Below are 16485 nucleotides of genomic sequence, written 5' to 3' on the forward strand. Positions count from 1 at the left end.
AAACACCATGGCCTTTGGTCTGGCAGCCCTGTGGCCCCACACAACCCCGTGGGCTCACTGGTGTGGGGAATGGGTGCAAGCACAGCCTGTGGGGCTGGATCCCAGCACTTCTACCCTCCTCTTAGCAGGAGATGGATGTTCCCTGTTGACCTTTGTGCTGTTCCCTGCCCAGGTCCCCTGCACCCCACAGTTCTCTGTAACCCTTGCCAGGGAGCAGCACTGCGAGCAGAGCCCTGGGCTTGTGCTGCCTGACCCATTGCAGGCAGTGTGGGGCAGGAAAGGCCAACGAATGGGTTGAGAAGGGCTAGTATTGCCCTAAGCCCTGCTCTCAGCCTGCCCTGTTTTGGCAGTGGGGATGGTCTCCTGGCCAAGGCTGAAGTGTTGGTGCTGGTTGTGAAGAAGTGTTGATCCCCAGATCCCTAGGGAGATTTTCATGATGCCAAAGGCACCTCCAGGACAACATTCAGTCCCAGTCCTTTGGGACATGGCACCCAGCTGTCCCCATCACCCAGCTCTCCTCCTGCCAGCACCCCTCGCCCAGTCCGCTCCCCATTCTGTGCCTGGGACTCCCTAGTGCTGGGATAAGTCAGCCCAGTGTAAGATTCCTGTGTCCTGAGTTTCCAGATGGTGTCCAGCTTTTCCTTCCCACAGTCCCAGGATCACAGGTCTCCAGAGGTGGGAACTTCCTTGAAATTCTGTGCAAAGAGGAGAAGGGAGAGACATCCCCCCAGTGCCTGTCTTCTGCTGAACCTCACAGGGGATACTCTGACTGCCCAGGGCAGCTCAGGCACCGGGTGGGGGTCTCCTGATAAGCTCCTGCCTCCTCCCCACCTGTGGAAACCCCCTACTGAGATTCTTGGTATCCACAGCTGAGTGACTGTGAGGCTGGCAAACAAGGGTAGAAAGTCAGAGGTTGAGCCTTAGGGAAGTGCCTTCCCAAGCTGTTTGTTCCCCGCCGGGGGCTGGCAGGAGGCCAGGCCTTTGCTTTGGAGACTAATCCTCTGGCTTCAGAGCTTCCCGGCACTCCTTGGGAGTGAAAAACAGTCGTGACTGCTCAGGGCCTCATGGGTGTGTGGGCATGGGTGGGTGACAAGGACAGGCTCAGGGCCTCATTCCCTGCCTGCACCCTGCTTCCAGCCCAGCCAGGGTGCCAGGAGGGAATGGTGACACAGCTCTTCCCTTCCTCCTCCCTGGGTGCTGGGCACCCACCCTGGCCCATCAGCATCTCCGATGTGGCACCTTCTTCCCACTTACACGACCCATCGCTTGGCAAGAGTGCCCCTATACCTCCCACATAGGAATTGGACCTGGGGACGTCCAGGAGTGGCACCAAAAGTTGCATGGGCCCAAGAGATGTGTGTGCTCCTGCTACCAGCTCTGCACTCCGTGGGGACCAGAAGAAAAATATGAATTGCTCGTCTGAGAAATTAATCTTCTTTCCCTGTCTTAGCTCAGCCTGACCTAGAAGAAACCCCCGGGTTGGTTTTTTTCCCCCATGGGGTGTTTAAAGGGAAAATTACAGCAAATGTGTTGCAAAGAGGCTGTGGGAGACAGGGGCCAAACCTGCAGGAGGGCAAAGTGGTGTGGGCAAGGTTGGAATGGTTTTAGGCAGGATTTGCCAGGCTGCCCTCTCCTGCAAGACCCTCTGGTCTGGGGTGGGTGGCCAGACAAAATTTAATCTACCCAACACTAGGCAGTAAAAGAGAAACAGTAAAATGTTAAGAGATGTGTTGGGTTCCTCCTGGCATCGTGCAGAGTTGGGGGGACTTCTGGCTAGAGAGAAAACAGCTCGGCTGCTGGAGAGAGAAAAGGCAATGGAAACAGAGCAGCTGCAGCACTCACTGTCCCCCCTTGATGGCTGTGGTCCTGGGGTGGTGACAGGGGCTGGGGCTGGGTGGAGGGACAGCACTGACTGCCAGGACAGGGACAGGAAGTGAAATATGCCTCTCTCAAGACTTGCTCCTGCCCCACTAAACCTTCTGCTGCCCCATTTCACATCCCTTTCCTCTGTCCCCTTCTTCCCCAGGGATGAAGCCTGGATGGCCCAAATGCCACCCTTGGCTTTGTGGGCACAGGCTGAGTAAGGGAAACCAGCCACCTCAGCACCAAAATGACCCCGATTAAATGCTGAAGCTCATGTCTTTGGGGTTACATACAAGTGTGGAGCTTCATCAGCCTTTAAAGCTCATCAGCTGCCTTGCAAAGGGCTCTTCTCCTGAGCTGAAGGGCCAGAAGCCCCTTCCTTGCTCCCTCCCTGCCTCAGTTTCCCATATGTAAAGACGGGGGGCATTAGAAAGGAAAGAAACCCCCAGCCCTCCCAGCTCCTCTTGCTCTTGAGGACTTTCTTGTGTCTGTGCCATGGAGTTGGTTCCAGCTCCACAAGTTTTGGAGGAGAGAAGGGAGGCCAAGCAGTTGCTCTGGTGCTCATGCATGTGTCTCTGTACGTCTGTCTCCCTCCTCATCAGAGTGCTTAGACTGGGAGGGGATTGCAGCACTTGTGGCCATCCAATGCCTTCTGCAAAGGGGTCTTGATCCAGGGCCAGCCCCAGCTGGAATCTCTGAGCTGTGAGAGAGGTGATGCTGGGAACTGAAGGGGTTCAAGGCATTTTTTGGGCAGCAGCCCCCGTTTTGGAGGCTCAGCCCTGGGTCTCGGGGCAGGAGGGTGCAGGCGGCGTGAGCAGCGAGGATTATGGCTGCTATAAAAAGCACCAGCATCTCTCGCCCCTGCTCCCTAAGGCGCTTAGGGGAGGAAAGAGGGAATTAAAGAGCAACCTCCTGCACTGAGGAGGTGCAGGGACTGGAGCAGACGGACAGCCTGGCACATTCATCAGACCCCCTCCTCCCTCAGCATCCCCCAAAACCTCCCCTGGACAAAGCAGCCCCCAGCACGTTTTCCCATGGACCTTCTCCCTGGGCCCTTGCTGTTGGATGACCAGACTTTCATACCCTCTTGGAGACTGTGGGGGACAAGAAGAGGGCTGAGGGGGACAGCCCAGCCTGGAGAGGGGGTCCTGCTGGGCAAGAAGAGCAGATCAGGGTGCTGTACCATTTGCACTGGCCCCCAGTGAAAAACGTGGAGCTCTCCTTTCCCCGTCCTCACAGCTTCACTCATCTGCCTGGTCCTGTCCTGCTTCAGAGGTCCTCTGAGGGTACTGGAGATGCCCTCCAAAACGCAGCCAGCTGCATGGGTGGATGGCTGGAGAGAAAAACACTGAATTCTTGGAGGGACAGGGGTTGCTTTCAGCCAAAAGCCACACTCTGCCTCCAGTGTCCAGAGGCGAAATGGCTCCACAGCGCTGGGACTCTCTGACAGGCTCACAGTCATCCTCAGAGCTCAGCACTAGTGCTGGGTCTGGTGACATGTTTGGGGACCAGGCAGGGGGAAGGCAGGTGCCAGATGATCGTGATGATGGCAAAGATGCAGGGAGGGGGGATGTGAAGGAAGGTGGTGTGGAAACTGCTGTCAGTTTTCCCCTGGCATGTGGCAGGTTCCAGTGGGGTCAGTTACAAAAGCAGCTACAGCCATGGGATCATGTGGAGCTCTGGTGCCAGCCTGGTTCCTGGCATTGACCAGGTGTGACCCCTTGGCTCAGGGAGATGGTTGGTGGTTCCCCTTGCCATGCATGCTGCTGTAACATTACCCAGGGCTCGGTTGGTCTGGGAAATGGACACAATATCAGGATCCCTCCTCGCATCCCTGCAAAAGAGGGGCTTCAAAAGACAGGTGCTGGCTCCAAGAGGCTGAGGGGAGTGGGATGAGGGTACTTCCTCACCAGCCCCTTCCCAGAATTGAGCAGTCTGGTGGACCCCGGTGCAGGTGGCCACAGGAGGGAGCTTGGCTCCTTCCTTCTGCTCCTGCTCGGAGGACGGTGGCTTTGGGTGTGGGTGTCAGCCAGGCTGGCCCTGGGTGCGGGTTGCTGGTTGGTGCAGGAGCATCTCCTCTGGGTCAAACCGTGTCACATGGGACCCGAGGTGTCACAGGAAGGGAGCAAGAGCCTGGCTGGAGTGAAGGTGGCTGCCTCCATCCTCAGGGAAGCCTCCACCTTATTTCCAGCAGCTGATGTGTCCACAGTGCAGATAAGTCACTGGGGCTGTTTCCTGCAGCCAGGAGGGGGGACCTGTTGTGCCCGGTGAGTGGCATGTCCCCTTGGCAGGGACCAGTGCCTCTGTGAGCAGTGCTAGTGTGAGACACATGGTCTCGCTGTCCCTCCCGAGCAGTGCCAGAGGCACCCGGATAACCCTGATCTCCAGCCCCCAGATGCTGAAAGGGCAGGGGAACAAGAAAACCAGCCCCTCCCCATACAACCTCCTGTCCCCCAGAAATCTGGACCTTCCCAGTTTCCCCAGCCCACAGCCAGCTCTGGTGCTGAAGCTCCACTCCCAAGGGCCGACAGTTATGGGATCACCCCGCCAGCATCCTCACGTGCTGCCGGGGCATCTCTGCCTGGCTCCCCTTCACAGCCCCATAGGAGATGGCTGGCAGGTGCCAGAGCAGCCACACTACAAACCCAGGGAGGAAAATGGTGGTGGCAGCAACACTGTGTCTGATTGGAAATGGTTAATTACTGGGGGGAGGTTTGTGGTAATATCCTGCAAAGCCAACAAAGCCCCAGCGTGGGACTGCTGGTAATGGCTCTCATTAAAGCCATTGGAGCAGGAGGTTGAAACCGCATCCATTTTCCTCAACCACTTTCAGAAGGGGAAAATAGCTGTTCTAGCCCCTGCTATTCATGGTGTGCCTGGAAAGGCAGGGCTTGCCTCCCCGAGTACAGAGGCAGAAGTCTGGACTATTGCTTTTTCTCAGGGTCAGGTCTGCGGGCCATCAGTATAACCTTTTTTTTAAGTTCAGGAAAGATGTGGAGAGCAAAGGGATCTTCATCAGGAAGAGGCACTGGGACCAAGGAATGATGCACCTGCTGTGCAAATAGGCTGTGAACTGGAGCTGCAAAACTAAGGAGAGGAGTGATGACCCAGGCAGGTCACCAAACTACAGGTCTGGATTTGGCCCCTACTGACCTTTCTGTGTCTTTCTGCCGTCCCCAGCTCCCTGCTGTGTCCTGGACCTGTCCCCAGAAACACAGATACCCCCATTTCTCTGTCACCTCCTTGTCTCCTTTGCCCTTTTCACCACCCCATTCCCATGCCGCTGGACAGCCACATGCCAAAGGACCGCCCGGCTTCTCTCCAGCTCATTTCTCTTGCAAGCTTTGCTTGGTGGGTGTATTTTGCATTTGCTTTTTCTTTTTTGCTATTCACAGGGAACAAAGAAGGGCTCACAAACCCACGGGCAGATGTCAGGACAGGGCTGACAAGCCTGGGAGAAGGGGCAATGCCACCCACCCCAGCAAGGTCCTTAGAGGCAAAGCCAGCGGGAGAAGGGCTTTGCTCCGCAGTGCCGGCTCTGCTCATCCCTTCCTCTCAGTGCCCGGTCCTGCAAGGTGGCTGCTGCAGTGTTCCACTGCTCCATCCCTCCGCTCCATCCCTCTGCTCCATTCCTGCTCTCCATCCTGCTGCTCCATCCCGCTGCTCCATCCCGCCTGGCCCGGACGTCGTGCCGGTCACGTCTGCTGTGGCAGGTGGCAAGTCTCGCCGATGGCAATGACCACGTCCTGGGGCTGCCGGTCCCGGTGCCGCGGCGCCTCGGGCATCTCGCTCATCTCGTTGACGCTGTTGCTGATGCAGTTGATGTCGCTCTTGTTGCTGTTGTCGTCCGGGTTGGGGCCAAAGATCCAGTCTGGAGGAGGGAAAAGCACAAAACAAGCCCCTGATTACCTCTGGCTGTTCCCACATCCCAAGCTGGCTGGAAAATTGCTGCCTCCTGCTACATCCTACCTCTCACCCTGGGTTCTCGCCCTCCCAGGAGGGTCCCTTGCCCACCATGGCCCTTTCAGCCCCTTCTGCTCCTGTGGAGTTGCAGTCTCTGCTCTTCCAAGCTCTGGGCAGGTTTTCAGGCTGCTGGTTTCTGGAAACCCTCCCGGCTTAGGCAAATGAAATCACTCTGCTAATCCCAAAAATGGGAATGACATGCCTGTGAAGTGAAGTGTGCATCTGGGCTCTCCAGCAATGTATTTCCTACAGTGCGTTTTTGCTATCAGAAACAGAGGGGACAATTAAATAACTATGTGACATCCAAATTGGGCCGGAGGCATGGCTAGGGACATGGCTTTTCTGCCTTGAGAGTGTATCACAGCCACACCAGGGCTTCAAACCCTCCATGGCAGCTTTGGGGCTGTGCTTCTTGCTGGTCACCAGAGCACCAGGGCGTGGCTCTGAGCTGATCCAGCCACTCTCACAACCCTGAGGGTGACTGTCCAAAACACAGTGTCACTGCTGGATGGTGGCATAACCAAGACACCTCCTGCAGCACAAGGGGCTGCAGCTCAGTGGAGGCAGGTGGTGCTCCTTCCCAAACAGCTATTTTTTAAAAAACTTGGCTGTTTGGGCAGTGAAAGGCCATGCCCAGCCACGATGGGAAGGCAGCAACAACGAGGAAACCAAAGCTGGGGAAATCCAGGTGAGGAGAGAAGAACCCTAGAACCTGGTGGTGGTGGGCAGTGGAGCATCAACATCCCCCTGGTTTAGTCCTGCTCCCAAAATAAAGCAGAGATAGCTGCCAGGAGGCAGTCAAAAGGGCCAGCCTGGTTTAGCTTTTTCTGAGGGACTCCACTTATTTGCCAATGGATTGCTCTCAAGAAATAGCATTTCTCTCCTTTGTGGCATGGGGTATTTTCTGTCCCCACATGGCATTTCAACTGCAGCTCTTTGGTGGAGGATGTGGGCTGCCTGGTGGAGCAGGGACAGAGAAATGCACTCCCAGTGAGACATTGCCTTTCTCATGGGCTGCAGAAAAAAGTTTTGCAGCAAAATTGAGGCTGAATGATGGCAAATGCCATCAAGTGTGAAGGGAATGAAAGATCTAATTTCTCAGCTCGCCAGTGGTGTCCAGACATTTCTGCAGGTGTGAGAAGAGAGATGAGAATGACCTGTGGTTCTTTCTGCACTTGGTGTGTGCACTGTAGGTCAAATTTGCTGGCTCCAAGGAGGATAATACTCCCACCACACTGGGCACATGCAACATGTCCAGAGAGTGACTATTTTTTCTTGATTTTCCTTTTTTCTTTACTTCCATAAGTGCGCTAGCAGGGTCTGCTGGTTGTGTGACAGGAATGACAGGAGAAGAACCACCACGGTTCCCTCAGCTACCACAGTGCTGGCAAGAGTAATTGGGAATCTCAGCAAAGATGTGGTCCAAAGGTTTCTGGGGAGTCCTGGGTCTGCCCCAAGTCCCAGCCAGGGCATTTAGCTTTCACTTGCATGATCCACAGCCCCAGCCAGAGCCTGGGCTCCCCGTTACAACACTTCCCCAAGGAAATCACCCAAGCCCAAAAGGCTCATTTAGGTATTTTTTCCTTTGTAGCTTTGATTTTGCTTGGCTTTACTGGATTTAGACTAAAGCCAAACACTCCACCATCTTCTTCCTGGTCTGGCCCTGCAGCCTGGGCTGGGTTCAGACCAGACAGAGCCCCAGCCTCTTGCCCCCAAGACCTTCCAGGCTCCTCCAGCCCCTGCACAGACGCTTGCTGTGAGGAGAATCCAAAGGCAGTAACAAGATTGCCTCCTACAGATACTATTAAAGGTCTCGGCTTGCTTTCCTTGATGTAAAACTGTAAAACTCCAGTGGGAGAAGGGGCTGGTCCAGCAAGGAAGAAGGGGAATAACCTGTAGGAAAAGGGGCTATGGGTCCCCAAATATCCTGGGAGCCACTGGATGAGGATTGCTGTGAGCAATAGGAAGCAAAGAGCTCAGCATTGGATGCCTGTGAGTGAGGGGGAGTGGCACTTGGTGGCCAAATGACGAAACCTTGGGGACATTTGCAGGCAGCAGAAGAAGCTGGAGCTCGATGCAGCACTGTGATAAAGGCAGAAATGCAGGGGATGGGTGTTTTGGAAGAGCACCAAGGGGACCAGCAAAAGCCATTTCTATGGGAAAAGGGTCACAATGTACCGTCACCAAAGGGAATGTGGCTGACCAGGGTGCCTGGGGAAGGTGGCTTGTGTGAGGCTGCCACAGTCTAATTCCTGGGTAAGAGCAGGCTGGATTGTACGCGCTAATCCGAACCACTGCTTCCCTGGGAATTATTTCTGGAGCCTGCTGGATCTAATTACCCAGTAATCTGCAGGAAGATGTAATTAGGCTGTCATTAGAGGGTATTTACTGCGATGCCTTTATGATTTGACTGTGTAAGTAAGGAGTGAAGTAATTACACAATTACACGTTATTTGTGGCCATTTATGGCCTGTAACTTCAGCGTGTTGCCATGTGTGGAAGAGGGGAGCGAGGCCCCGTGGAGCTGGCAGAGAATCTCCTGCCAGCAGGACCCTGGACAAACAACCATAAAAATGTCAGCACCCTCATCTCCCCTGCCAGCCACTGCTGGATTTGTCCCAGCCATGCACGCTCCTCCCCAGTTTCACCCTGTGGCTCCTCTCAGTTTGTGGGTGAGAAACCAAGGTCTCACAGGTTCCCCTGTGGGATGTCTGGGGAGGAGTGACGGAGAAGAGAGAGGAGACCTGCACATCTCTGGCATCAATGGGATTAAACCTTGCTCTGATGCAGAAGAGCCTTTGCAGGGGATGGGATGCACAACCTCACGTCATGCACAAGCACATGATGTAAACCTCAGATAATGAACCTGAGGGGAGATGTAATGGGGTAATGGAGGGTGGTGAAGGGCTGGGAGCCAAGGCATGGTGGTGACAGCTGAAGGTAGCTGTAGCCCTTAGCATCATGTCAGGTATTTCTCTCTCTATCTCTTGCATGTGGCGGGGGGGCTGAATAAGCAACAAAAAATAGACACAATTGCCACTGAGAGGAAAACAAAATCCTCTTTTGGATCAAAGTCCACATATGTGTTCACGCAATCTCCAGCAAGAAGGCAAGCAAAATCAGGCTAAGCCAGGACACCCAATGGTTCTGGGACACCCAAGGGCAGAGCTGGAGTGAGCGGGGACCACACAGTGCCCACTCCTGGGGCAGAGGCACCTCTGGACCCAGGACAGTTGCACTCTGGAGATACGAAAAAGCATTTAAGCATTTCCTGCCCCTACCCAGCCACTGGAAGGAGCTCATAATACGTGCTGCAAAATCCAGGGCGTGCATGTGGGCATGTCTGTGAATGTCTTGGATAAAAGAAAGGGACAAAGTGACTTTCTCAGCCAGGCTGGGGGAGCAGCATCTGACTGAGAGATGCCTCTCCTTGCTCCTCAGTAGCTGCCAAGGCTCAGTGTGCCTGCTGAGGTCTGCAGGGCGAATGGAGAGGTGGGAAGTGCTGAGGTGGGGTGAGATCGATACGGAGTGATTGATCCAAAGCAGCTGGAGAGACAAGATAGAGCAGATTGGGCAAATCAGGAGTTGTGGTATAGCAACTCTATTATTATTATCCCTAAGTAGCAGAGTAATGTGGAACAAAGCTCCCCTACACTTCCCTGGCTCTGTCAGAGCCTTTGACAGCACCCCTGGAAGCAGTCCCTTGAGATGTGCCGTATTTTTGGGGGTAGAAGAACACTGGGGTTGCCCAGATGTCACAGTGTGCCCTCCTTGTACCAGCACCATGAAGGATGGTCCTCACTTGGAAAACCCTTACAATGCAGGCAGCAGGGAGCAGCTTCCTGCTGTTTGTGTGCAGAGGAGCACAGGGATGCTCTACCCCCAGTCTCATCCCAGTAGGGGTGTCCAGGTCCCCTGCTTTCATTGGTGACAGGGTGGGATGTCCACGAGGCACTTCAGCCACTGAAAAAGAGACATCCCCAGCAGAAGAGCAGAGGCAGGTGGGAGAAAGGGCTAAAATTTAAATGGTGAGTGAGACATTCACTGTCCCTGCAGAGATGGAAACAAGGAAAGGAAGGGGTAGCATGTTCAATGAACAATCAAATTCGTGCTCTAATTTTGCTTTAAATGGAGCTGGGTGTGAAAGCAGCTGCTAAAAAAGCCCTTTTCCCAGCAGCAGGAGCAGAAGCTCCTTTTTGTTTGACACAAGTCCTGACCCAGCAATCACACTGTGCTCTGCAGTAAGGCTGGACCAGCTCTGGCCAAAGTGTTCCCAACGGACAGGAGTTCAAGGGTATCCCTCATGAGTTTGACAGGATGCAGCATTCACAGCTGGACATCGTACCCATAAACAGCAGCTCAGGAACCCCTGATATACCCTCATGCACCAGAAGGGAAACTGAGGTGGGGTGTTAGTGTCAGAGGTGGGTTAGCACTGAGATGGAGAAACAGAGGGGAATATGATGTGGTATCTTCTTTTCCCACAACTTTGGGAAGCAAAGGAATCATCCTCAAAATAGAGCCTGAAAAGAAGACATGTAAGTCCTCTCTGATGGGTCTAAGATGCTGTCTGCAATCCCTGCCGTAGGCTGAATTATCCTAAGAGCCCTGCAGTTCTGTGTGGAGCAATTAAAAGTGGTTCCCAAGTCCCTGCAGGATCACCCAGCAGCTATTTTCAGCAATGTTACATTCATGCACGGTTTCTTTGTTCAAGGAGACCGTTTCCTAAAGAAGCCTGAAATGTGGCAGTTAGAGATAAGGATGAAAAATAAAAATACAGCCGGTGGGTCAAAAGGGCAAAGAAAAGAAAGACCCCGCTCCGAGAATGGCGCAGGGTTTTGAGCAGTCTCACAGCATTGACCAGCACAGTCCCACTGGTGTCGGTGAACCCGCCCTGCTTTGCCCCAGCTGGACATCTGCCTTGGGCCCATTCCCAAAGGAAAAGTTTCCTCCAAGGTCTCCTCTGGAGATCAGCAACTCAGAGGAGACCTCGGCCGTCGCCTCGGGTGACACCAGCGAAGGTCTCCCTGTGAAGCATCGCTCCCACGCAGACCATCAGACCCTTCCCGTGTGGTTCCCGCGCAGGAGCGAGATGCTTTCCCCTTTCCTGGGGACCACAAGCGTGCAGTCTCCATAGCAACAGCTTTGTTTCCAGTCAAACTTTTTATTTTTTACCCCTTTTTCCTCCTATTTTATGTTTAAATAAGGGTGCTATTCAGTGAACTGCTGGGGACGGAGGAGGGAGGGCGGGCTGATTCCCAAGGATTGCAGTAATTAGGCGCTTCGTACGTTGGTGACAGGCTTGTCATTTGCCAAGCCGGCTCTTCGCCGCAGCGCCGGCTCTGGCAGCTCTCCAGCGCTTCTGAGTTAAGCAGCTTTCCAAATGCTTCGACCCAATTTGCCTTAACTGGTGGTTGGGTCTGAGCTGCACTCACGCAGGAGCCCTTCTACCTCATCATAGGGCTCGCATCCATCCCCAGGCAGAGACATCTGATGAGTTTTGGGAGAGTGTCAAACATGAGACTTCGTCAGCTCAGAGGAGGTGGAGAGGGATCAGAGAGAAATTAAAGTATTTTGGGCTATCCTTGGTCAGGTCTCTCCAGGAAGAGCTGAAGAGGGTCTCTTTCAGAGCCCTCTTATCCATATCCAGGTGCTCTGCCTTCCTCCTCTCTGACAATGCATCTTTCCCCCTCCTCCGATGCAGTCTCCCATTTTCCACTCCTCCCCACCCTCCTGGACATCGCAGCACTGTTCATCTCCCCCTGGGGATGCCTGGGCAAGCTCTAATTGATTTTTTAAGAAGCATCTGCAAGAGATGTGTCAGTGTCTCTAATACTTGTTCGGATTTCACAGGGGAAGAGCTTGGCAGCATCCCGAGAACCCCTTTGCCATCCCAAACCAGGCCCAGTGCCTGCTTCTCACAGTCCCTGTGAGTGCACTGGGCTGGGTGATGCTTTGACTTCCCAAGCCATGTCTGACAAGCTGTTATTGAGGAGTCAAAATCATCCTTGATGCTTCCAAGTGACTCTTTAAAGTAGCGATTAACTATTCACACTTTAATCTCCCTGAAACAGGCTCCAGCCCTTTGGCATCTTATTTCCATCTCTCTCTGTATCCTTCTAAATATGGTTAGTGCAGAAACACTGATAGCAGAGGTTGGAGCTGCTGCCGAGTATATAAATCCAGGCATTGTGTTAAAGGCAGCTAATAGGCCAGCTTCTTATTTACTATCCCTTGGTCCCTCTGTCCTGTCCCTAAAGTAATTTTATGCAAACTCATTCAAATGAAACCTTCTCTTTAAAGGCTGTTCCTTGGCAGTGTTAACAAACACAGGCTCGTCCGCTCTCCTCCGAGGACTGGCTCATTTTAAGCGTATCAGCTGTGGGAAGACAGGCCCGGAGTGCTAACTAGGATGAGCTGGAGGCAGCCTTCGGCACTGAGGGGTGCTGCTGGAGTTCTGGAAATGCCTTTTCCTCTCTGCCTGGATGGGGAAGAAGCTCACCTCTGGATTTCTGACCCTAACTTGGAGAGGTGTTACCTCCACCCTGGGCAGGGAGAGAATGCTCTGCCCTCAGCGAGGGCGCTGAACTGGGAAAGGGCTTCTTCTGAAGTGGCGGGGAGCGGGCAGACCCCGGGGCTGTCCCTGTGCCTGCCCAGCCCTGCGATGGCCGTGGTGCTGTGAAAGGCTGTGGAAGTCCCTTTGCAAAAGGCTTTGCGAGGAAGGGGCACCCTGCTGACCTCGTCCCACGCAGAGGCTGAAGCTAAAGGTCACCAGGGAGCATTGCTGCTGAGTTGGAAATAGCACAGCCAGGGGCACCGGTGCCCCGGACCGTGGCTGCAGCCTCCCTCACTGCCCATAGGGGCATGGCATTTGTACCAATTTTGGCCCTACTTTGCAGTACCCAACCAAGGGGCGGGTTTGAGCACTCACATCTGTGCTCTCCTGTGTCAAGGACCCCAGCAGTTGGGGCAGGGGTGCCTGCCCTGCGGGGGCACTGCGGCTGGACCAGCCCCCACTTCGGGGCAGTTTCTGACCTGGCCTGACCTGGTCCTTTGAGCACCTTGGGGCAGCAGCATGTGTATTTTTAGGTGCTGTCCCCACTGCCTATCTTTGTTGGGAAGGCAACTCTAAATCAGATGAGTGGCAGAGCTGGGTGATGTTACAGCCCCAGAAAGCTGCTGATTAAGTGTTAAATTTAACACTTAAGACAATTTATCCATTCCCTTCCATCTGGGGCGAAGAAAGACTCCTCAGCAGCTGCTCCCTGCCGTTTTCCTGTCTGAGCTTCATGTGAGATCCCAAGTACTGTACCCTGCCAGGAGGTTTGACCTTTCTTGTCCCAAATACCCCCTCCCTAAATCCCTGTGTCCTGGATCTGCCAGCCCCTGCCTGGTCATTACCCTCTCCCCAAGGGACTTGGCTTGCCCTCCCATCAGCAAGCCGTGGGTGCCGCACGCCCCACAGGCACCGATGGAGTTTTGGCTGGTGTGTGTCTCCCACGTCCCAGGAGCAGGGAAATAAAGGGATTCGAGGATGAACATGTGGATTTTGTTCCAGATGAGCGTGAACTCCCACTGCAGAGATGGAGCCTGCAGGGCTTCGTCCATGGCTCAGAGCAAGGGTGTGCAAAGGGATTTCAGCTCTGCTCCCCTGAGGAGGACATTGCTCCCCACAGCTTTTGCAGGGTATGCACATCTGAGAGCCAGGAGCTTAAACCCCTCTCGGTATCCCTCCTGGCCCCCCATACAAGCTGGAAAGCTGTCACCAGCACCCTGCAGCAAGGCCCTGACCCCCAAAAGGACATGGTGAGCTGGCTGTTGGGGCCAAAAGTACTGAAGATTAAGAAGGGAATCAGGCACATTTGCACTCCCCAGCATGACCAGCCTTACAAATTACAGGGCAAAATCACTGAGGGCTTGCCATAAGCAGCGAAGCACCTCTGTCTGTACCTCTGCCTACACCACAGCCTGACCACAGCAGCCAGCAGAGTGTTTGCACTCCTGTCCCCGACAGTGAGGGACCGTGTTCATCAGCAACAGGATGAAACCAAAGAGCCAGGAAGCCAAACCTCACAAAAACGCACACTCTTCGAGCTATCTTTTCATAGATTTGTTGCAGAGGCTGTGATGGCTATGCTAGGGGCTGTACAAGGGAGCCAGACTGCTGAGCTGTGTTTCCTAGGAGTTTGTGGATTCACTGGTGTCTAATAAGGGGTTAAGCTCATATGGCAGCTTTTCTTTCATAATGCACTAGTGGGTTGTTATCCTGTGTTCAGCTATTTGTTGCCATGAAACTTTTCATGTTGGAGACCTCTAATCCAAGCTTAGTTGAAACTGGCCAAAGGATTTTACAGTCATTTGGCAACACAGACTCACGCACATACACATTTATACACACGCACGCACGCACAGGCTTTGTTTCTTTAGGAAGGGGGCTAAACCCAAGGATTTTCTCTAGGAAGGTGGTCAACGTACACCTCAATTTGGAGAACTCAGAACATTAAATCAACTGTCTTCCAAATGTGAAAGGGTCAAGGATTGGTCTAAACCCCATCCAAATCAAAGTGGAGATGCGAGCCAGCACTTCCAGGCTTTGCACCAGGCTTTTTTTGGCCACATGCACACAACTTGTGAAGCCTGCACTCACCTACAAAGTCGTAAATGAGGTCTTTGATGAGATGCCCGACGATGGCGTACGCCACTGCCACCACCACCAGGGCTGCCATGAGAAGGTAGAGGACAGCCTTGGGCAGAGGAATGGCATCTCGAGGAGGGGGTTTGTACTCCTTGTAGAGCTGGTCATTGTCCGAGTATGAGTACTGGAACAAGTGGTCCAGGCCAGCTGTGAAGTTGCTGGAGTTCATGGACTGGCTATTGGACAGGTAGTTGTCCTGCTCAGGGTCCTGGAGGACACTTACCACTGAGCTGGTGGTGGCTTCCACTTGCTGTACCAAGTTCAGAGTCTTGTTAACACTGGGGAGGATCTGGGAGAGGAAAGTGCTCCAATCTTTGATGGCACTGATGTTGCAAATAATCATAATTGCAACGAGGAAAGAGATCTCCAAGCTCAAGAGACTTAAAAAGGAGAGAAAGAGGCGAGAATTGCTGTACTTACACCAAACCATGTACTGCAAACCGGGCAGAGAAGGTCTTGACGGGGTAGGTTTTTAATTTGAGAATTCTTACATGATCCGGTAGGGATGCATCTGTGGTACCTCAGTCTCACTCCTGGAAATGCCCATAGAGAACCCCTATGGGCATGAAGTTCCTTAGGAAAAAGTAGATGTTGGAATGATTTTGACTGATATCATTTTTGTTCCTCAGCCGTCTCTCCCTGATGCTACTCACTGATGAAAACCGGAGAGACAGGATCCTGTGGGTGTTTTCAGTCATCTGGAAAAGAAAGATAAATTGCCTTTCTCCAGCTTTTTTTTTGTTTTTTTTTTTTTTTTTTTTTTTACAGGCGATGGTCCTTGGAGAGACAGAAATCCCCCCTTTGCTGCTCCCCAGGCTCGGTCAGGCGCAAGGTGTGCGATGCCGCGCTGTGACTCTCCCGAAGCGTTCGCAGAACAGAAGCAGAGATTCAAACCCCACAAAGTTCAGCTGCTCCCGGCGTGTGATGGAGCCGGCGGCGCGCAGCTCCCGGCCCTTCCAGCCCGGCTTTCACCAACTTCTTTTGCCGGCATCTCCCGATCGATTCCTTTAAAAACAAAACCCATAATCAGAGACCACGGCCACGCCAGCAATGAGCCCAGCACACGGTCCGCGGAGGGCAGCCCAGAAGCTGCCGCTCTCGGGTTTTATTTACCTAAAGACTTTTCCAAGCGAATAGATCCCCTCGCCTGATGCTCCAGCTTGTTTTATTCAGTGCTCGGAGCTCCCCGCACACAGCCCCCGATGCGGTGCCGCTGCCCGCCGTCTGCGGGGAGTGCGGGCACGCCTGCGTGTGTGTGTGTGTGTGTGTGAGTGCACACTCCTCCCCGTCCTCTTCCCCTCCTGTCCCTTCGCCCTGCAGCCCGGCTCGCTCTCCCCAGCCGCCCCGGCTCCAGCAGGGAGGGGGATTAGCTGTCGAGAGGTTGGCTCCACAACTCCGAAGTGCGCCGTGCAGCAGGCGATGCGCGGCGGGAGCGTAGGCTCAGCCTCCGCCGCTGCTCCCCGGGGAGTTAATCCTTTCGATGGCAAAAAGACGAGCTTTGATCCGTCTGCTGAATCTTCTCGGAGAGGTGGAGGGCAGGGCGGGGAGCAGCCGGAGCTTGCGTGCGGGGGCGCGGGGGTACCCGCAGGTGCAGCCCGCCCGCGCTGAGCACAGCCTTTGTCTGGGAGCTGTGCCGCCGGCAGGGAGAAATCAAATCGCGGGCGCTGCCGGGAGGAGGGAGGACATCATCAATCCCACCGCCAGCATCCCAGAAGAGTGGTGCTCCCCGCAGCCCTGCTTCCCCTCCTGCAGCCTCCACCCAGCAAAGTTTTGGCATCAGAGGGATGCCTGGTTTGCAGAAAGGCCGGAGGGTTTGGCGCTGGGCTCCCTCACCCTCTCCCCTCCCAGGTTAGCTGTCTGTGTCAACTGGTAAGAGCCAGCCCGTCCTTGGTCACCTTGATAATGGTCTTAAACTGGTTCATGTTCCCTACAAACACATCTCCTCATCTGCATTGGCATGGGAT

General features: G+C 54.1%; 1 protein-coding gene across 1 annotated transcript; it reads right to left on the bottom strand.

Annotated features, from left to right (window-relative positions):
• Positions 1-4920: 4920 nt before the first annotated feature.
• SMIM44 (small integral membrane protein 44) lies at positions 4921-15941 on the bottom strand. Its single transcript, XM_051796113.1, has 4 exons — positions 15635-15941; positions 15416-15526; positions 14474-15219; positions 4921-5734 (listed from the first exon to the last, which is right to left on the bottom strand). Exons 3-4 carry the CDS (start codon positions 14949-14951, stop codon positions 5559-5561), a joined length of 654 nt encoding a protein of 217 aa, XP_051652073.1. The 5' UTR covers positions 14952-15219; positions 15416-15526; positions 15635-15941; the 3' UTR covers positions 4921-5558.
• Between the last annotated feature and the right edge of the window lie 544 nt (positions 15942-16485).

The sequence above is a fragment of the Manacus candei genome, unplaced genomic scaffold (genome assembly GCF_025592945.1).
Source record: "Manacus candei isolate 608988 ecotype Guabito, Panama unplaced genomic scaffold, ASM2559294v1 h1tg000005l, whole genome shotgun sequence".
NCBI lineage: Eukaryota > Metazoa > Chordata > Aves > Passeriformes > Pipridae > Manacus > Manacus candei.